The following is a 21,988-nucleotide window of genomic DNA, read 5'->3' as shown; positions in this document are numbered from 1 at the left end:
AGTGGATTACACTCCATAGAAGTCAGTAGTGCACCATCCATGTACACAAACACACAATTTGGCCTTCCATCTGCTTTTGCCAAACGAATCAGTGAAATATGGAAATCAGCAGATTATAACTTGCCAGCCATCTGTGCCTGGCTAAGGAAACCCGTGTTCAAGCATGTTGCACAAAAATACATGAATTGTTTACCCAGTAGGAAATTGGCATGATCATAGAAGATTAGGGTTGAAAGAGACCTCAGGAGGTCATCTACTCCAATCCCCCACTCAAAGCAGGGCCAACACCAACTAACAGAGGGGTAGCCGTGTTAGTCTGAATCTGTAAAAAGCAACCGAGGGTCCTGTGGCACCTTTGAGACTAACAGAAGTACTGGGAGCATAAGCTTTCGTGGGTAAGAACCTCACTTCTTGCATCTGAAGAAGTGAGGTTCTTACCCACGAAAGCTTATGCTCCCAGTACTTCTGTTAGTCTCAAAGGTGCCACAGGACCCTCTGTAACTCCAACTAAATCATCCCTGCCAGGGCTTTGTCAAATCTCTAAAGATAGAGATTCCACCACCTCCCTAGGTAACCCATTCCAGCGTTTCACAACCCTCCTAGTGAAATAGTGTTTCCTAATATCCAACCTAAACCTCCCCCACTGCAACTTGAGACCATTGCTTCTTGTTCTGTCATCTGCCACCACTGAGAACAGCCAAGCTCCATCTTCTTTGGAACCCCGCTTCAGGTAATTGAAGGCTACTATCAAATTTCCCCTCACTCTTCTCTTCTGCAGACTAAACAAGCCCAGTTCCCTCAACCTCTCCTCATAGGTCATGTGCCCCAGCCCCCTGATCACTTTCATGATCTATATATTGGTCCTTCATGTGGGTCCCTACGTGAGTGATTGCAGTAGACTAGCCATGTGGGTGTCTGGTGAGATCTATCAGACAAAATGGTCTCTTTGTTAGCTGATGATGAAAGAAAATATTTCCAGACGTTTTTGCTACCTGGGAAACTGGGAGCCGTCTTGTATGACCCTGAGACTAAAAACTACAACAGACGCATTCAAAGGAGTAGTTAATATCTCACCCTCTGAGCAAAATTTATTTCCCTGACAAACAGCACCACCTACGCTTTATCTGGACTCAGCTGAGCCAGCTGGCTTTTGTTCAGATCCTCACCTATTCTTAGGAAATCAGGAAACAGAGGTAAAGCAGATATGGAGCTTAGTGTCTTCAACATACTGGTGACACCATGGCTCTAAATATCGAGCAACCTTACACAGGGCCCTCCCTCAAACATTGAACAAGAGCTGGGGGTGACAGATCTGAAAGTAGATGTCCAACACCATCCTCTGGTGTCTTCCCAGGTGAATAAGAATAACCACATGCCAGCAATTCATGAACTCCTTTCATTTAGCCTATGGCACATCCAGATCAGTTCAGCAGGCAAGAACGTCTCAGTAGGCAGCCAGATGGCTAAGAATAGTATAACTGTGCTCAATACTCTAAGGCAGATTCTGTTTAAAGGTCTCCAAAGGATCTGCAATCAATTACATTTCACAATACCCCTCTGAAGTAAGAACTGGCCCCAACCTTCTCCACCTGGAGCTGTCCCTGAAATCTTTGAGATATGCTATCTCCATTGAGCCTATACCCTTTGAATGAGATGTAATGTCTGTGATCCCAGGGCTCCTAGAAGTCCTGCCTGAGACATAAAGCTTCTAGATATCCCATTGGGATGGTGCATCTCCACTATAGCTGGTTGGAAATTTTTAATGAAACATCTTCCCATTCGAAAAGGGCAGATCATTGAAATCGAAACGTTCCACAACGATGTGTTACTTTTGACAAAACTTGAGACAGAACCGAGGCAGGATTCCTGCCTGGCAGGCTGCCACAGGCCTGGGGCTTCCAGGGCTTTAGGGCATTCTGGGTCATGGTTCCTTAGCAGCTCACCCGGTGGGTTGCATGCAGCCAGGGAGCTGGGACTGGACATTTTTGAAAAATTCCCAAACTGATTTTTTTAAAGACCATCTTGTGGGAAATTTTGCATATCTGACTTTTCATTCAGATTCAGAAGGATTTTTTTTTTTTCAGAAATGTAAAATTTATTGGGGGGAGGGAAATTCTGTTTCCAGCACAGCTCTAATCTTCATACCACCAAAAACTCTGGGCTGTGCTTTAATTCCACAAAATTAGACCTAGCTAGCAATTTAGAGCTAAGTGAGTTACCTAACAAGTCAATGAAAGTATCAGGGAGAGAATCCAGGAATTCTGATTCAACTGCTCTGGTTCAAACCACAAGACAACGCTCCATGTCAACAGATGAGAATTTGTGGGCACAGGAAAGGGGTAACTGATTAAGTATTGCTCCAGCAGGTTGTAATCCACCACAGAAATGCTCCCCAAATAAGGAAAGGATGTAAACCTACATAAAATTGAACAGGACATTTTTGTTAGGAGATAAACATCTTGAATTCATGCCAGTTTTTAACAAGTTGGGAGCGTCACAGTCTTCCAACAACTTTGTGGTTTCCTCTGTCTCCCCTGACACTGATATACTTCACCTTGAAATGTCCCTTAAATATGTGTTAACTACATATGCTAAGCAGTCTGTTCCATGTTGTATTTAGCTGTGACACACCAAATAAATTTCCCAGACCTGAAGAAGAGCACTGTGTGAGCTCAAAAGCTTGTCTCTCTCACTGAGGGAAAGAGGTCCAATAAAAGATATTACCTCACCACCTTGTCTCTCTCTCTCTCACACACACACACAGATTCAAACATTTCTTAAGGAAGCTTTTCCCCAGTGATTCCCCCCCACTCACCTTGTGAACTTACAAACAGCTCAGCAGTGACTATAACCTGCATTTGCATGGAGCTGCCGGTGGCAAACAATCCACCATTTCTGCCTAATGCTGAAGTACAGCACAAGGTGCTGCTGTTGCATTTTATCAGAGTGTGGAAAACAATAGAGCTGAAAGACCTCCAGGTGCAAAAGTCAATTGCTTTACACTCCCTTAACAGCTACTGCATCCTGAGTTACAGCCAAGACTGCTCCATACAAATACTAACCCTGTTTTTGACTAAGCACACACAGGAATCCTTTGGCATGGCATTGAATAAGCTAAGCCCTCTGCAGGTATCTGCTGCTCTGAGCAGCCAGAGTGAAGGAGGGTGTGCAGCCTCTCCCAGACACCTGTGGCTGGCAGTGGGCGTGGCTTCCTCTGTAGGCATCAGGTAACACCTGCCTATCCCTCTTGCGTAGCTACAACCCGGGCTTGCAAGGGAATTTGAGCCACAGCCAGGAACAGGTGTCATTCAAGCAACAGCAGCAGTAGCAGAATGAGGAGCGGCTGCTGCTGAGGCAAAGAGAAAGATGGTAGAAAGACGCTTCTCCAAACTCTTCCAGAAAGGGTCACTTTTCCGCTTAGCCCAGAAATATCAGTCAGTTGAGAATGGGGAGCCAGAAGGGGAGGTAAGGATTCCCTATGCCTCTTGCCTGTAAGTTATGAAATGTGGTGTGTAGATGGGGCTAAGCCTACTGTATGTTGCTGGCAACATTACATCTCTATTAGCTATGGCAGTTTTGCGGTGCTACTTTGTTTTATGGTCATACGTAAAATGGAGGATAATATTAACGACGACACCGACTTGCCTATTGGGGTGTTGTGTGGGTTAATTAACATGTGTGCAAGCTGAATAGCTCTATGATAAATCCTAAGTATTAACATTCATCTTCATGTCAAGGCTTCGCTAACTATACTCAGATTTGCAGCATATGTCATTGTGTTGGCACTGACTTTAGGGTCAGACAGATTTAAACAATGCAGGCCTGTATTCTGAGCAGAAAAGCCCAAGGATGTGAATGAGTCTGAACTTCCAAATGAACATTTCTGAAATATACATTTTTTGGTGTCCCCTCTATTTGCCACTGAATGTGAGAGAATGAAATTGTTGGTTTCTGTGGTTTTCCATATGTTCAACTTTATTTTTTTACATTTTTCCTCTAGCCACGCTGTAAGCTCTCTGGGGCTGTGCCTGCCTCTTATTACTATGGGTTTGTCCAGTGCAATGGTATTCTGATTTCCGTTGAGGTCTCTAGGGTCTATTGTAATAGAATTAATAATAATGACAGGATTGGATATTTTCAAGTAACAAGGGGGGGGGAGCTTAATGGTTTGAGCACTGGCCTGCTAAACCCAGAATTGTGAGTTCAATCCTTGAGCAGACCACTTAGGGATCTGGGGCAAAAAGTCAGTACTTGGTCCTTCTAGTGAAGGCAGGGGGCTAGGCTAGGCTCAATGACCTTTCAGGGTCCCTTCCAGTTATATGAGATAGGTATATCTCCATATATTATTATTAAAGTGTGAACCAAATCCTGATCCTTGCCATACTCATGTGAGGTGTTGACCTTTGGACCCATTCACATGGGTAAGATGAAATCAGATTCCTCTTTTCTTCCATACCTGGATAGATTCTTTCTGGTTATAACACTACATTGCTTTCCCTCCTTGGCATTTGCACCTTCCAAATACTTCTGGCAGTTATGTGCCCCTTAATCATCATTTGCCCAAGCTCTGTTTATCACAGATAATAATCTTTCTTCAAAAGCTATTCCCTCCAACTCTCTAATCTGCTCTTCATTCCTTCCCATTTGTCGTCTTCTTTCTAGTATCAAGTTGGCCAAAACGGTTGGCAGTATTATATGTGTAGCCTCACTAGCGCTATACAGAGAAAGGGAGAGGGAGACCAAGACCATCCTCTTTCTGCACCTGTATGTGATGCTATGGCATACCCAGAGTCAAATGGAGACATGGCTGGGATGCCAAAAATTATTTCTGATCTTGCTGTGATGTGAGATTAAGATAGCAAAATAATTTCTCTCTTTTGGTAATGTGTTAACCCAATAAAGAAGACTGTAGATGCAGTTTTTAAACTCTAGTCCATTGATTTGGCCAATATTCGAGTGAGGGTCCAGTCACTTGTCCACGGTCAGGGAACTAAAGTCAGTCAGTAGCTTATTCTGAATTAGAACTTGCAGTCTTCTGGCTTTGCCATTCTCTCTACAGCAGTGTTTCCCAAACTTGGGACACCGCTTGTGCAGGGAAAGCCCCTGGCGGGCCGGGCCAGTTTGTTTACCTGCCGCGTCCGCAGGTTCGGCCGATCGCAGCTCCCAGTGGCCGTGGTTCACTGCTCCAGGCCAATGGGAGCTGCTGGAAGCCGTGGCCAGCACATCCCTCAGCCCACGTCGCTCCCTGCAGCTCCCATTGGCCTGGAGCTGCGAACCGCAGCCAGTGGGAGCCGTGATCGGCCAAACCTGCGGACGCGGCAGGTAAACAAACCAGCCTGGCCCGCCAGGGGCTTTCCCTAAATAAGCGGCGTCCCAAGTTTGGGAAACACTGCTCTACAGCATAGTAAATAATTATGAGTATTTGCTCTCTCTGTGAGCACATGATCTCCTTGAATTCCAGTCTAAGTCTATGCAGAACATGATAGCACTGTAATATGACTCTACAATGTGGACTAGCATGTGAAAAAGGGCGATCCAGTGCATACAGTGTATTTGAACCTTCAGAAAGCCTTTGACCAGGTCCCACGCCAAAGGCTCTTAAGCAAAGTAAGCAGTCCTGGGATAAGAGGGCGGGCCCTCTCATGGATCAGTAACTGGTTAAAAGATAGGAAACAAAGGGTAGGAATAAATGATCAGTTTACACAGTGGAGAGAGGAAAATAGCAGGATCTAGATGACCTCCTGAGGTCTTTTCCAATCCTAATCTTTTATGAGTCTATGATGCAGAATTACACAAAATGGTTAAATCCAAAGCTGACTGTGAAGGGATCTCACAAAACTGGGTGACTGGACAACAAAATGGCAGATGAAATTCAATGTAGATAAATTAGGGTTACCATACGTCCGGATTTTCCCGGACATGTCTGGCTTTTTGGGCCAAATCCCCGTCCGGGGGGAAATCCCAAAAAGCCGGACATGTCCGGGAAAATCGGGACCGGCGGGGCTGGGCTGGGGGCCGGCGGTGCTGGGCCGGGAGCTGGGCCGGTGGTGCCTGGTGCCGGGGGTGCCAAGCGCCTGGGGCCGCCGGGGGCCGGCAGGGCCTGGGGCCGCCGAGCGCCGGGGGCCGGTGGGGCCGGGCGCCGGGGGCCTGGGGCCGGCGAGGCCGGGGGCGCCGAGCGCCGGGGGCCGGTGGCCGGCGAGACCGGGGGCGCCGGGGGGCGCCAAGCAGGCCGGGGGTGCTCGGCCGGGGGGCCGGGGACCGGCAGTGCTGGGCGAGCCAGGGGTGCTCGGGCCCGGGGCCGGCACCCCAGGGCCCGAGCCGACCCGAGCCGACCCGACCCGACCCAAGCTGGAGAGGCCGGGGGGGGGCAGACTGGGCCGCGCCTCCTCCCCCCACACCCCCCTTACCTTCTTCAGGCTTCCCGCGAATCAAATGTTCGCGGGAAGCAGGGGAGGGGGCGGAGTTGGGGCAGGGACTTTGGGGAAGGGGCGGAGTTGGGGCGTGGGCGGGGCTGGGGGCGGGGCCGGGGCCCCGTGGAGTGTCCTCCTTTTGGAGGCTCAAAATATGGTAACCCTAAGATAAATGCAAAGTAATGCACATTGGAAAACATAATCCCAACAATGCATACAAAATGATGGGGTCTAAATTAGCTGTTACCACTCCAGAAAGAGATCTTGGAGTCATTGTGGATAATTCTCTGAAAACATCCACTCAGGGTGCAGCAGGAGTCAAAAAAGCTAACAATGTTAGGAAGTATTAGGGGGAAAAAAAAAAAAAAAGATAAGACAGAAAATATCATAATGCCACTATGTAAATCCATGGTACACCCACACCATGAATACTGCGTGCAGTTTCTGGTTGCCCCATCTCCAGAATGATATATTAGAATTGGAAAAAGTACAGAGAAGGGCAACAAAAATTATTAGGGATATGGAACAGCTTCCATGTAAAAAATGAAAAAGACTGGGACTGTTCAGCTTAGAAGAGAGACAACTTGGGCGGGGGGCTGGGGATATGATAGAGGTCTATAAAATCTTGACTGGTGTGAAGAAAGTGAATGAGGAAGTGTTATTTACCTCTTCACATAACACAAGAACCATGGGTCACCCAATGAATTTAATAGGCAGTAGGTTTAAAAAAAACAAAAGGAAGTACTTCTTCACGCAACGCACAGTCAGCCTGTGGAACTCATTGCCAGGGGATGTTGTGAAGGCCAAAGGTATAATTGGATTCAAAAAAGAATTAGATAAGTTAATGGAGGATAGGTCCATCAATGGCTATTAGCCAGGTGGCCAGCGATGCAACCCCATGCTCTGGGAATCCCTAAACATCTGCCTACCTGAAGCTGGGACTGGATAGTAGGGGGGCAGATCACTTGACATTTGCCCTGTTCTGGTCATTCCCTCTGAAGCATCTGGCACTAGCTGTTGTTAAAAGACAGGATACTGGGCTAGATGGACCATTGGTCAAACCCACTATGACCATTCTTATGTTCTTAAAGGCCTACATTTTCAGTTTAAGTCTGGGAAGAATCTGAAACAATGGGGGAAATGATTTCCATTCAAGTCCATAGAGACCTCATTACAATACAAATACAATGTCAGAATGATTTTAATGCAAGTCTACAAAGATACTAAAATCATTTAAATGTACAACTGGAGACCTTTCCACAATGCCATTAGGATGTGATATTAACATGTCAAAACAATTTCAGTGGTAATCCATGGAGAATCCATTAGGATGCCATTATATTCTGAAAGCACAATGCCAAATATGGTTGTTTATATCCAAATGGAAGAAAGGTTTTAATTTACTACACACACAAGTGTTCCAAGACTTTATTATATTGTTGCTATTGACAATTAATTATTATTATTATTATAACTATTAACATGGCATAATTTAAACAATGTGATAACGCAAGACTAAATTCCCTGCTTTTGTTATTGTCTGGTAATTGACTAATACGCCAGCTACGTTCTATTTGGAAACACTTTTACAGTGACAAATAGAGGGATAAAAAAGTTTAAGCCCCACTTCAAAAAGTCTGTGCCTGTTACGGTGTAATGGTTAAGGCACTAACCTCGGATCTAGTATATTCAAGTTCAATTCCTACTTACATCTTCGCACTCTAAGTCATTAATTTCTGTGTGCCTCAGTTACAGGGCTGCCTAGAAGGGGGGCAAGTGGGGCAATTTGCCCCGGGCCCCACGAGCCCTGGCCCTGCAGCGGTCTGGGTCTTTGGCAGCATTTCGGCAGCAGGGGGCCCTTCAGTGCTGCCGAAGACATGGAGCAACTAAAGGGCCGCCGAAATGCCGCCGGAGACCCGGACTGTCACTGGGTGAGTACAAGCGCCACAGCTCCCCTGCTTTGCCCTTGAATCCTCTGGGCAGCCCTGCTCAATTATTCATCACTAAAATGGGAATAATAATTTTTTGTCTTTTCTATTTAAAATTGTTGTTTAAACGTCTGTTTAAAATTGTTAACATCTCAGATCTGAGTTTGTTTCTGAAAATACATGTGCACAGGGCCTAGGAAAATGGGGCTCTGATCTGAGTGGCTAGAGTAACACAAAAAAACATTATATGTGAGCTAAGGCACAAACATGATTCAAACAGGAAATCTGAAAGTGGAAAGTTTAGAATAGAGTAAAAAGTAGACTACTCTGAAATATTTGTGTAATGACACCCACAGCCAAGTCAGCTGCTGAGACAGAAGCAAGAACTGCTAAAAATATAGGTTTTGATAGCTTGAGCTACAGGACCGAGGCCTGGATCTCCAATGATTTCAATGGAAGCTAGGAGCCTAGGCAGAGCTCAGAGGCAGTAGCCAATTCAAAACCTTATTCATGGCATTGCCACAACAGGAGGACACAGATTCATGGGTTATGTTCATATCAAACCTCTAATATAGCCTCGATTTGAATTTCAATACAAGCAGACGACAAGAACAGCGGGTGTTGACACAGTGGGTGTTCAACCTCCACTTTAACTTCTGTCTCCCCCACCCTTTCCTCACATAGTCACCTCATTCTCTCTAAAACTGCTGGGATCTGCTCTCTTGCAATCTCTTGCACATATATCCCCTTTGCTTGGGGGCCTTGGGGCTGGTTGAGGGACCTGAGGGCCAGGGCCAGCTCCAGGCACCAGCTTAGCAAGCTGGTGTTTGGGGCGGCACATGGAAGGGGTCAGCACGTCCAGCTCTTCGGCGGCGGGTCCCTCGCTCCCTCTCGGCAGGAAGGACCTGCCGCCGAATTGCCGCCGAAGAAGCAGCGGCGGAAGTGCCGCAGATCGTGATTTTTTTTTCCCTCTTTTTTGGTTGCTTGGGGCGGCAAAAACCCTGGAGCCGGCCCTGCTGAGGGCAGGGTTCCCCAGAGGTTGGAGTTTGTCCAGCTCTAACCTCCATGACCAATACCAAGTGCTGGTCTCTTCTAAACCCTAAAACCAAACTTCAGAGATCAGTTTCTGAGCTGTGTTATAGTAGCTTCACACATCTCTAATGGTGCTTTCCCCACACAGATGGTGCTTGATATCAAATGGAGATGAATCTGTTCAGTAGCTATCATGGGTCTCATAGTCTCCTACTGCAGCAAAACTCCCAGGAAGGGAAGCATGGTTGGCCTGCAAGGTTTGCTTCCTATCTATCTTCCCTTCAAGGGGATGGTGCTCCTGACCATGGTTTGTATCCCCAAGGGTCCGCTGGGAGCCATGCTGCCACTGGCTTACCCCTGTCCTCACCGTCCTCTCTTTCAGGCTGGAAGGGAGAGAAAAGTCAGAGGGAGGGTTAAAGGTTTATGAGGAGGCTCAAAGGAGAGTATGATGCATTGAGTGGCTGCTCCCTAGCTCTCCAACATGACTCTATAAATATAGAGAGACCCCAACATATAGTATGCATATGGAAGGACCTTTGATGAGCTCCTGGAGTGGGAAACAGCATGCCATTAATTTGCTGCTACCTTCTTTTTCTCTCTTCTGTGAGCATTGTTGGATACCATCCAACCCTGGGAGATTCTGCAGCAAAGGAGATTTAGGTTAGATATTAGGAATAACTTTCCAATTATAAGGCTAGTTAAGCTCTAGAATAGGCTTCCAAGGGAGGTTGTGGAAGCTCCATCCCTAGAGGTTTTTAAGAACAGGTTGGACAAACCCCTGTCAGGGATGGACTAGATTTACTTGGTCTACCTCCGTACTGGGGGTTGGACTTGATGACTTCTCAAGGTTCCATCCAGCCCTACATTTCTAGGATTCCCATAGCTTTGTGTGCATGAGCATTGTAAATACTGTAGAGAGAATAGAGACAGATGGGCAGAGTTATATGTGAACATAGGTGAGGCATTTCCCTCTCTTTTAAAAGGAAAAATGCTCTCTTTGGCTGGAATTATCGTTTGCTGCATTCACACAAAAGCCACTAACATTGACCTGGGCCTTGCAAATATAATCTTTCAATTCCAAAGCCTTAGGCAATGATAGTGTAAACCCTGAATCAATACTTCTGAATTAAAGTCAGGACAAAGTTGACTGGCCAACATTTTGGATGGGATTTTCAAAAGGTCCATCGTCCCTCTTTGCAGGCAAAATTTACACCTAAAATATATGTGACCTGACAAAATGAATTAGGATTCAAATCAGATTCCTTGCATCTCCAGTTAAATGTTTGCTCCCACAACTGGATTGGAAAATTTGTCCCTTTCCATTAAAGAACTTCTTAAACAGTAGCACTTGTTAAAAAATGTCAAAGCTTGACATTTTTTGATGGGGGAAAAAAAGGAAAAATTTCATCATGAAATGTTTCCCATTTTCCTACCAGTTCTATTGCTCAGTCTGTTTTTCCAGTCCTTTCAGTCGACTGTGCCTTGTACTTGTTGTGCTCATTCTCTGTGTTGCAATTTCTTCATGTCTATGAATTTTTCTTAATTTAGTTTCCTCTTCGTGGACCTGGTGCTGCAAACACTCACATAAATAGCTCTAGGACTGTAAGGATTCCGCATATACATTCACACTGGGTCAAAATGTTCCAACCGGGTGGTTTTTTTAACCAAAAAAAATGCAATTTTATTGAAAGTTGGAATATTTTTTGAAAATATTTTGATTTCGATATTTTTTTTATTTTTAGTTCATTTAAAAAAAATTGTTTAATTCTGGTGTTTGAAAACCCAAGACAAAATGAAAATGTCCATTCAAAGCAAAATAAAAAATGGTGTCCTGAGTTTTTTCATTTAAAAAAAAAAATCAAAATCTTCTGCAAAAAAAATGTTAAACAAAACCATTTGATTCAAATTCTTCATGGAAACAAAATTGGATTTTTCTACCAGCTCTACATATACATGTATGGGTTTGCAGGATCAGAACTTAAGTTTCCTGTTCATTAGACAATGGAAATAGGTTGGCTTTTGTTCTTCACCCTAAATGTAGTGCTGAGTTACAATTCCAGTATATGCCTGCCCTTTTTTTTTTTTTTTTTTAGCATCTACTGTAATGGGGTATGTGCTTTCCCCTGCTAGTCATTCACTTCTCACCAGAGGTGTAGAAGACGGCCCATAGTTATCACTCTTTACTTACTCAACTGTATGTTTATCCGTTGTCAGTAAAGTTGGTAATATGTGCCCTTTAAAAGAAAATTACAGGAAGGAAAGGAGTGCTATTTTAAAACAGACAAAATGAAAGGTCAGCACAGCATATCACACATTAGCAAAAAGTCAGAGCCTATTTACATAATCTTTAAGCGTTTGATTAAAGATTTTCTAAGGGAACAAGTTTGCTGGCTGACACATTTAGCTCTTTAGGGGTCATCTTGCCCTTGATCCTTCTGAATTTGCCCCCAGAAATACCAAAGGAGAAAAATGCTGCCATGGAAACCAGTCATTGTTATAATGAATACATTCTGGTTCCTAGTCAGGTGCCCAGGTCTTTGGCAAACACTAACTTCCTTTAACAAAAAGAAAAACAGCTTGTCCCCAACAGGGCATGAAAGGGACCAGTGGCTCTAATGTTTTCTAGCAAGCTGGGGGTTAACTTCATTTTCTGCAGCTCCCACACAGGTTTACAGAGTGAAGTAATGAAGCAGGGCTGAGGCTTGAAGGCCCAATCAGGCCTTCAGAGGAAACCCAGGAAACTCTATATAAGCAGCTACCTTACAAAGCTGAGCTTCTAGGGTCCCACCCTGTTGCTGAGTGGAGTGGGTGGAACTGCACTTTGTGCGGGTCTGGATTTAGGTTAAAAACTCTGTGGTTGTAATCTGCACACCCTAAGGCATGAGTGAAGACCTGGAACATGTACTTCCAGTCTGCCTGTCTTTACTTTAGAGTCAGGAAACATAATGAGAACAAGAAGGAACACATTTAAAATCTTCTCTCAAGGGAAGAGTGAGAGAGCACTGTGTGTTTGTGTGTATGTGTCTGATATGTTGTGTGGCAGCAGTGGTGAACTAACTAATTGGGGGTGCAAGCGGGCTGGGGTGAGGGGGTCTCTGTACGTGGGACCTGTCAACTGTATTGCTAGCTGCAAACATTCAAAAGCCATGAGTGAGGCTGTCAAAATCATGAGCCTGGCTTAAAAATATTTTAAAATATTTTTTTAAATATATTTAAAGTTTACGTGTCTTGTGGCTTTAGAACCATCAGCGTTCACATTCAAGCTTATCTCTGCAACCATGAAAGCTAGAAACTTTTTTTTAAGTGAAAGCTGAGATTCTGGTATATTCACAGGACTTCAGGGCCTAGGGTTGTAAGAAAAACATCAAATATTGTGAGACTTGCAATGAGAGTGGAAGAGTTGGCAACAGAATTAAACGCAGGTTGGCAGGATTAAACGGCACTAGTGACACAGCACCACAGACAGGGGGGAAAATACTTTGCCGTGGAATTCTAGTTTGTAGGATGAAGTTTTACATTTGGAAAAGTTCCTTGTTTGACCAAATCACTCACTCTCCCCACTTGCACTTCACCAAATTACAGTTTAACAGTTAGCCCAACTAAATATAGGAAGGAGAAGGGAGCAAACAATACTCCAGAATGAACAACCTAACCAAAACAGAAACTAAGAGTCTTCATATGCCCTGGTGAATGTTGAGGAGATGAGCATTTGAGATTGGTAGCAAACTCTGCCTTTCTCATCCTTACCAGATTTGCTTTGTGTCCCAATGTGATCTATAATGAATCATAGATCAAAAACAACAGCAGCCAGAGAGCTAAAAGAAGATGTGACATTTTGTAAGGTGTGGTGGTGCAGAACATTATGCATGACTTGTAGCCTAAATGTCCGCTCCTTTGTAACTTGCAGCACTGTCTGAGCTTGCCAAACAATACTTACGCTCATAATTTTTATTTTCTCCTGCCAACCCCTCCTTGAGTGACGCACTCTTTATTGTGTTTAAGTAGGTTGTATCTGCATGCTAGTCTACCACATGCCAACTCATTTCAAACTTTGTGATCTTTGTCTTACAAAGCCATTTTGAGTGGCATGTCCCAATACATGCAGATGAATTCATTTTAATAATTGTGCCTTTGTAACAATACAGTTTATTTAAGCAAAACCAATAACTTTTATATATCAGCAAAATAAAAAATGTAATGGCTTTCTATGTTTACTCAGTCCAAATTTCAAATCAGAGGGTCTGACATCTTTCCACATTATTAAAAGGAGTGAGTGAATTATAATTATAGATAATATAAAAGAGATTATAAAACATCTAGATAAGGCACTTGGTTGGGACTCGGGTGACCTGGGTTTTATATCTGGCTCTGTCATTAATCAGCTGTGTGACTCTGAGAAAGTCACTTTCCCTCTTTGTGCCTCAGTTTCCTCCTCCACCCTTTGTTTGGAGTGCCTATTTAGATTGTAAAGGTACTTTGTTTATGTAGTTTCCAGCACAATGGATTCTTGTTCTCAACTAAAGTGTCTAAAGCCTAAATACTTAATAATAATGAACATGACATTATCTAACCACCACTGTTTCTGTAAAGGAAAATCATGCTGTGTCTCCCTAGCAGAATTTTTTCTATCTATCCATGTAGGGGCTTGTCCAGCTTTCACTGGGGTGGTATCCGAGTGCTTTTGAGGGAGTCAGCAAATTTAAAGGACGAAGGAGAACTGTTGATTTATCTGGACACTGATATAGTAGCGAAATGTGTGCCCGACCCAGCAACCTGAGAGTGCTGCTGCACAGAGATGTCCAATGGACTTGGGATGCAAATCTTACTAAAGAGTTTGTGAAACTAAATGAGTTAATTAAAGAGGCCCCAATCCCAGGGCCGCCCAGAGGATTCAGGGGGCCTGGGGCAAAGCAATTTCGGAGGACCCTTCCATAAAAAAAAGTTGCAATACTATAGAATGCTATATTCTCGTGGGGGCCCCTGGGGCAAATTGCCCCACTTGCCCCCCCGCTGGGTGGCCCTGCCTAGTCCTGAGGTACTATGACAGTAAGCTCTACAGCCAGGTCTACGCTACAAGCTTGGGTCAACACAAGTTATAGCAGCATAAAGCCATCATAGTTAGTATATCGCTTGTGCCAAGTTATCCTCAGATGACTCCAAGGAGGGTCTCGATGCAGTCCTCTTAAAGCAGTATGGTCAAAACTGGACCATACTCAAATACTGGAGGTCAAGTGGCTTATGCATCAAAGGTGCTAACAAAAGTTGAATGTCGATATGCTCAGAGAAGAGGGCTTTGACATTAGTCCATGTGTGTAAGAAGTTTTGTGTCTTTATTGCCGTGAAAAAGCGACAGAGTCCTGTGGCACCTTATAGACTAACAGACGTATTGGAGCATAAGCTTTCGTGGGTGAATACCCACTTCGTCAGATGCATGTAGTGGAAATTTCCAAAGGCAGGTATAAATATGCAGGCAAGAATCAGTCTAGAGATAACGAGGTTAGTTCAATAGCGATGGATTTTTCACCTTCAGTCCATTTGGTATGATGTCCATCCGTTTGCATTTGGAAAGGAAGATGATATCTGTGGGTACATCTACACTACAGGGGGGAGTCGATTTAAGATATGCAAATTCAGCTACGTGAATATCGTAGCTGAATTCGACCTATCGCAGTCGATTTACCCCGCTGTGAGGACGGCGGCAAAATCGACTTCTGCGGCTTCCTGTCGACGGCGCTTACTCCCACCTCCGCTGGTGGAGTAAGAGCGTCGATTCGGGGATCGATTGTCGCGTCCCGATGGGACGCGATAAATCGATCCCCGAGAGGTCGATTTCTACCCGCCGATTCAGGCGGGTAGTGTAGACCTAGCCTGTCTGTACTTGTGCTAGTTTCTTCTTGAGGCTCATGGATTTCCACTCCATATCGCTAAATGCAGTGCCTTGCATGGTGTCAAGTATCAGAGGGGTAGCCGTGTTAGTCTGGATCTGTAAAAAGCGACAAAGAAGACAGTGTGAGCTGAAACTGACCATAAACCGCTTATTATTGCCAAAAGAGCCCTTCCTTTCCCCTTCTCCCTCCCGCCGAGAATACAGATCTTAGTTTTTCACTTACAAATGTATGATTTGCAAATCAAATACAAACCTGGGAGAGATTCGATGGGGTCCGACACTCTCTGGAGAGCATTCAGCCAAAGTACTGTGGAGCAAAGTCCAGAGCTAGCCATTATGCATGTCAATTTGATTTTAAAAGAAAACTCTCGGGTCTCACAGGCCATGTGGACTGTGATTTCCAGAGCAGCAGCTCAGGATGAGAACCTGCAGAAAGTGATTAAAGCTACTAGCCCAGGGTGACCAGGACAGCATGTTCCCAGGTCCTATCACTGATTCAGGGGGAGCTCTCGCTCTGAGGTAGGATTTTGTTTAAAGACACTAGGATGGTGATTCTTAAGGTGTTCGAGGAAAAATATATTGAAAAGGATACATGGAGGTCATTTAGAGATTGTAAAATCTAAGAGAAGGCCTATAGACCTTTTTATACTGGCCTTAAATTATCAGTGCTTTGAGGAAGTTTTCAAGCCTTGTTGCATATGCTAAAAATACAGACTAATTTGAGTGAAAGAGCCCATGTTGGTGGCATAGGAAAAATTTGCCCCATTGGAGCAAAGTAGTCATAGATTTGTTTATGTTGCCTGGAAAAAACTATGCCCTCATTCATGACTTATTCTCACTTTTCTGAAATCACTTTAGTGGGAGGCTTTGTCTACGCTGGCAACTGAACGACGAGGTGTGGGGAAAAAAAAAAAACACCCTGAAAGACAAAAGTTTTGCAGACGAAAAGTGCCGGTGTGGACAGCGCTTTGTCGGCAGGAGTGCTCTCCTGCCAACCACGGTACCACCACTCATCGGGGGTGGAAGTGTTTTGTTGGCGGGAGAGCTCTCTCCTGCCGACAAACAGTGGCTACCCTGCGTGCCTTTTAGCTGCATGGCTGTAGCAGCACAGCTGTGTCGCTAAAAGGTGAGTAGTGTGGACCAAGCCTAAGACACCACGCTAAACAGGTGATTGTGCACGTCAAACCTATTTTTGCTAGACATGGTGTACTTAACCTAGTAATATCTGACAATGGGCTGCACTTGAGTGGATGTGAGTTTAAGCAGTTTGCAGTAAAGTCTGAGTTTAGAAGCTCGTCTGCAATCCAAGGGGCTGGTGGAAAATGGTGTTTATAATAGTAACATGGCAACTGAAAAAGGCTGTGGATTCAGACTCATATTTAGTACTGTTAAACTACAGGATGGCATCAGTGAAACGTGTTTTGTCACCTGCAGACATTTTGCATAACCAAAAACTCAGAGCCTGTAATGAATGAAGCTGACATCAGAGGGACTGGGGATCTGTAGAAGTACAAAGAAACAGATACAGCTAACCAAAAAAGCAATATGATTTGGGTCCCAGGAGCTGACACCATTCCATGAACATGGTGCAGTGTGCTTCTGTGGTCCACAGGACCAACCGTGTGAGTGGCTCAGACCCTTCAGGAACCGTATCTGTAATATCCATGTCCCAGCATCTCTAATGAAGGGAGGCAACATCTGAGCTCAGACCCAGAGGAGCTTACTCAGGAAGCAGAACAGCTGCACCTAATTTTCAAAAAAAGCACATGGAAAGAGGGCAGTCTCTTAGAAAGGTGGGTGCTGCTTCCAGGACAAAAACAAAAAAAATCTTCTCCACTCCTTGAGTGATTGCTGCAGACGTACCATTTTTGGCTTGGTTGCCTTGCGATTCCTTGCATCAGGCATCTCCCAAGGACTTCATGAAGGAGCTTTAATTTGAGCTGACTCTAAAATAAATCACCAGCTCTCTTTCCCAGGAACAGCTTCTCTCTTCTGTACAAGAAGGATTTCTGGTTATTTGGGGGGAAGACTCTGGAACAAGGTCTGGCCTTGTTCACCTTCTGCCTCTTTCCTCTCCAGCCCATTATGCGCAACACCCTTGCTACTCCTCCCTGGAACTACTGCCAAGCAGCTGGCTGTTTTTCTCAGCATTTAGCAAAGTATTTACCTCATACTTTCTTTCTCCTCCCCTCTTCCTGTGGCATGGCCTGATTTCCTGGAACTGTTGGAGAATAAGTTTCCACTTCCAACGTAAAATGGACACATGCGTGCACACACACAGTACAAGCGGGAACTGTATCCAGGGGCAGCTCTAGCTTTTTTGCCTCCCCAAGCACAGCAGGCAGGCTGCCGGTCCCACGGCTTCGGCGTACCCGCCGCCGAATCCGCGGGACCGGCGGACTTCCCGCAGGCATGCCGCCGAAGGCTGCCTGACTGCCGCCCTCGCAGGGACTGGCAGTGCGCCCCCCGTGGCTTGCCGCCTCAGGCACGTGCTTGGAGCGCTGGTGCCCGGAGCCGCCGCTGACTGTATCCCCTCTCAGGAGCATAACAATTTGTGAGTTATAGGCATGACTGAGTGGTCAGACCAGAGGAGTAGTCAGACCAGCCATTCCAACTCAGACACTGACTACCTCTTTGGTCTTGGACAAATAATTTAACCTCTCTGCCTTTCCCCATCTGTAAAACAGAGATTGATAATATGTACCTGCCACAGGAGGGGGAGAGGGGTTGCAAGGGTTAATTATTTAACTGTTAGGTAAGTGTGAAGATCTCCATGACTGAAGGATAAGGAAAGAGGCCAGATAAAGGGAGGAACCAAAAAACTAATGAAATGACTGTACTTCTTCCCTAACAGTTGCTTTATCTGTATTACTCAGAGAGATGAAGAACGGGCGCTGACAGCAATTGAGCAAGAGAAAGAAGTGACCGCTCTGCCCCCCAGAGAAGCTTGCAAATGCCATAAAGAAGACTTGGCAAAAAGTTTACATGTAAGGCTCATTACATAATAGATAACCGCACTTTGTGGAAATACAGACTCACCCCAATATCCCACATTATTTTACTCAGAGAGGGGACCAACCTGTGAAATTCATGTCTAGTTGTAGATGCAAACTTCCTCATGCATCTGGTGGGGTTCAGATCTGTCCTTTTCATTTGGGTGGCTTTCTGAGACGTAACAGTTGAATAATTGATTTACTTTGTTCTGATCAGTGATGATGGTGAGTTAAGTGAACTTCTGAACCGCAAATGACACACAGCACAGCACAGACCACTAACTGCTCTTGGTCCATCACCAATGGTCAGAGGATTTAGCACAGTTCTGCAAACTTACATGCAAGATGCACAGCTCTTCAGGTGTGACACTCTGTCCCAGCTCAGTTCAAGCAAATTTGTCATAAAATCTTAGTGTATGTAGGACTCAGGACTGGAAGGGACCTGCTGGGTCATCCAGTCCAGTCCCTTGTTATTGCAAGCAACCCTGTCATGTAATCCCTTTCATAAATTTATCAAGCTCCATCTTAAAACTTGTTAGGTGGTTTGCCCCCACTATTCCTACTGGGAGCTGCTCCATGATGGTTAGGAACTACCTTCTGATTTCCTGCCTAAATTCATTCATGTCCAGTTTATACCCAGTTTACACTCATATGGCCCCATTTTCTTCCCTTAGTCCCACAGCATTCCTAGCATCTAAATCAATGATATTCATGTCATGGCTCTAGAACCATAGATGAGTCCCTGAAACATCACATAGGGCTATCACTGGGCCTGGATCATGTGATTTACACATAGCCATGTGTAAGAGATGATGTGGGGGAAAGCACACATATACACTTCCCTGGAAGGAACATTGGATTGCATTCTGCCTCTGGAGGAATATTTTAAATACTCAATTTATATTACAGTTTGCAATGAGGAAAAACGAATAATATGCTGTAAGGAATATATACATGATCCTATATGTATGGAAAGAATATGCTGGAGGATAGAAATCTAAGAAATGCTGATCTGCTAAAGCTAGGGACCAGGGAATATTGTAGTACTGAGTATTTTATCTAGTTTTTAATGTTTAGTTTGTTCTCCACTGCTGCCATCTCTCAAACTTGCAGACACAATTTATTTCCATGTTTATTTGTTCTTTTTTTATTTGGCAAAACATTGACTATTTTTTCTTGTGTTTCTACTGAACCTAGAAGTTAGTTATTTTCTTAGTTGATTTTTATTTTGTCATTCATCAAATGGCATCACAAATCTGGAAATTAGGGTGACCAGATGTCCCGATTTGATAGGGACGTTCCCGATATTTGGGGCTTTTTTTTATATGGGCTCCTATTACCCCCCACCCCATCCTGATTTTTCACACTTGCTGTCTGGTCACCCTACTGGAAATAGGATTTGTTAATGAATTTGTACTCCCTCTGCTGGATCTATGATAGTAGCTTCCAAAGATTTGTAGTTGGTACAAAAGCAGTGGTTCTCTTTTATTGTTGTTTTTCATGTCTGATCGTTCTGGATATTTGGTCAGTGTTGTACACCCCACACAGATAAATGAAAGCTGTAAGACTTGGTCAAATATTAGACCTGAACTTCTGGCCAAATTTATTTATTATTTTGAATGCAGCTTGATTGCATGATGCAGTTTTCCTGGATCATTTTACACTGATTTTTAACCTCCCGCCAGGTTGATTTACAAACTGGACTCTCGGAATTTTCTGTGCTACAACGCAGAATAACACATGGCTGGAATGAGTTTATAGTAGATAATACAGAACCAATATGGAAGAAATATCTAGACCAGGTAAGGATTACATGTGTAGCTATGGTGCAGCCCATTAAAAGGCGATTTCAAATTTCTGTGGTATGCAGTAGTACTCAACAGTGAGAAAATCTGTTCTGATTGGATCTGAGCACTTCCATATATTAGAAATTGTATGGCTTTCTATGGCCCTGTCAAAGTTCGACTCAGGACTCAGTTTGTCAGACCACTCTGTTTTATTAGCACAGCGCTCTGCTAATAACACTCAGCTAATGTGAGCACCATGCAAGATTCAAACAGTCTTATTTATACGGATAAAAGGGTACAAACTAAACAAAGGGACAGAGAGAGCAAAATGGTAAAATTTGCCTGGGGCACAATATGCATATCCTGCTTCCTTATTAACTCTTATTGATCTAAGGCTAATGCTTCACCAATCGCCCTTACGTGGAGCAATTGATTAACAGTTAACGTCTGCTTTCCTGACACCTGGATTGCAGCATTTCTCATTTCTACTTAAAGGTACATACAGGATTCTTTCATTTATTCTATTTCTTTAATATAATTCATTTCACTTTCACAGCCCCAATCCAGCAATGAGCTCTTCATAGAGACCCAGGGACCCACTGAGCCTGGGGGGAGATCATTGCAAGATCATGGTCCATATTTGTATTACATGGAGATAGATTTAAAGATCCACCCTTTTCTTAAGAGGCTGTACGCTGTGTATAAATCAAGAGCCTTACCATTCTTTGCACCAGCTGCAAAACAATAACAATATTGTTATTGAATAACAATATCCATTTCCTTCTCAGGTCAGTGATAAAAGAATGACAGGTTGTATAAAGAAAGTGATAACTGGGACATATTCTGATTTCAGTTACGACACATTTCAGTGAATGAAACTGATGAGCACTAAATCTTCAGCAAGAAAGGATGAAGTTTAAAGCTCAGATGAAAGTTAACTTCAGCTCTTGAGCTAGTGTTGTAAATGCAATATTGCGATATCACTTTGAAGATCGAGTGATTCAAATAATGCAAGAAACAAACTATAAGGGTGGTGTCTTTAATCTTATTCTTCGTAGGTTGAGTTATCCTTCATTAGGTTCACATGGAATCTCGTGTGTATTAACGGATCTCACAAGCTGAATGTAACTTTCGTCTGTGCCTTGGAGCTTTTACCAGAACAGGGATTATTTTTTGATAGAGATTTGTTGTTTTGATTTTTCTTACTAATCTGTTTTGTCTTTGGTTTCACTTTAGATGGATCCTAAGGATTGTAAATTTTGTTTATTTTATTTAAGGGTTCATTTTTGTTTCACTGATTTCACCCCTCTCTACTTATTCAGTGTCCTTTAAGCAGCTTCATATAACCATCAGTAAATTTTCTAAGCTTGTTTCTAAAGCATTCTTTGCACCTAATTAAAAATGACACATTGGTGCTTTGCCCCTCACCTGCTTGACCCTTTTAACAAGGGATTTTCTTTTGAGGGTACAGAATGGATTTTTTAGTACTGTCATGCTCTCTAACAACCCTTCAGTCTCCTTGGAAGTGTTACCTGCTGGAGTACACAATTCACACTCATAAATTTGAATGACCCGTAACATGCATTTTTAAATTTCACAATGGCCTGGCTCCTTTCACTTACTATATTTTATGCATCTATGCCCAATCTTTTGTTAAGAATGGGAACTAAGGACTTGAGTTTCACGATTGACTTCAATGAGAGCTGGCTCAAGCCCGAATTCCTCTAAGGTGTATCTTCAGAACCCATGGGGGGCGGGAAGAGTTTCTTTTCTTTATCTTACTTAACTCAATTACATCGCTTCCAGGGGTTACTAAGTGAGGTCAAGATTTTCACAAATCCATATTTAGATCCCTAAATAAGTGGCCAGATTTTCAAAAGACCCGAGCATCCAACAGTTCCTATTGATTTGCAAGAATGACGCAGTAGCACTAATTAAAGGAATTCTTGAT

At 43.9% G+C, this 21,988-nt stretch overlaps 1 protein-coding gene across 2 annotated transcripts in view; it reads left to right on the top strand.

Annotated features, from left to right (window-relative positions):
- The first annotated feature begins 3,307 nt into the window (after positions 1 to 3,307).
- ATP2C2 (ATPase secretory pathway Ca2+ transporting 2) overlaps positions 3,308 to 21,988 on the top strand; it is a 43,865-nt gene continuing 25,184 nt past the window's right edge. For both annotated transcript variants that reach the window (XM_054049245.1, XM_054049244.1), the window contains exons 1-3: positions 3,308 to 3,465; positions 18,134 to 18,244; positions 19,936 to 20,052. In XM_054049245.1, coding sequence (XP_053905220.1) covers positions 3,367 to 3,465; positions 18,134 to 18,244; positions 19,936 to 20,052 — 327 coding nt within the window. In that variant the 5' untranslated portion in view covers positions 3,308 to 3,366. The remainder of the gene's footprint in view (positions 3,466 to 18,133; positions 18,245 to 19,935; positions 20,053 to 21,988) is intronic.

Source organism: Malaclemys terrapin, chromosome 14 (assembly GCF_027887155.1).
Source record: "Malaclemys terrapin pileata isolate rMalTer1 chromosome 14, rMalTer1.hap1, whole genome shotgun sequence".
Taxonomy (NCBI): domain Eukaryota; kingdom Metazoa; phylum Chordata; order Testudines; family Emydidae; genus Malaclemys; species Malaclemys terrapin.
The sequence above is the reverse complement of the archived record's forward strand: the minus strand, read 5'-3'. Positions and strand labels throughout refer to the sequence as shown.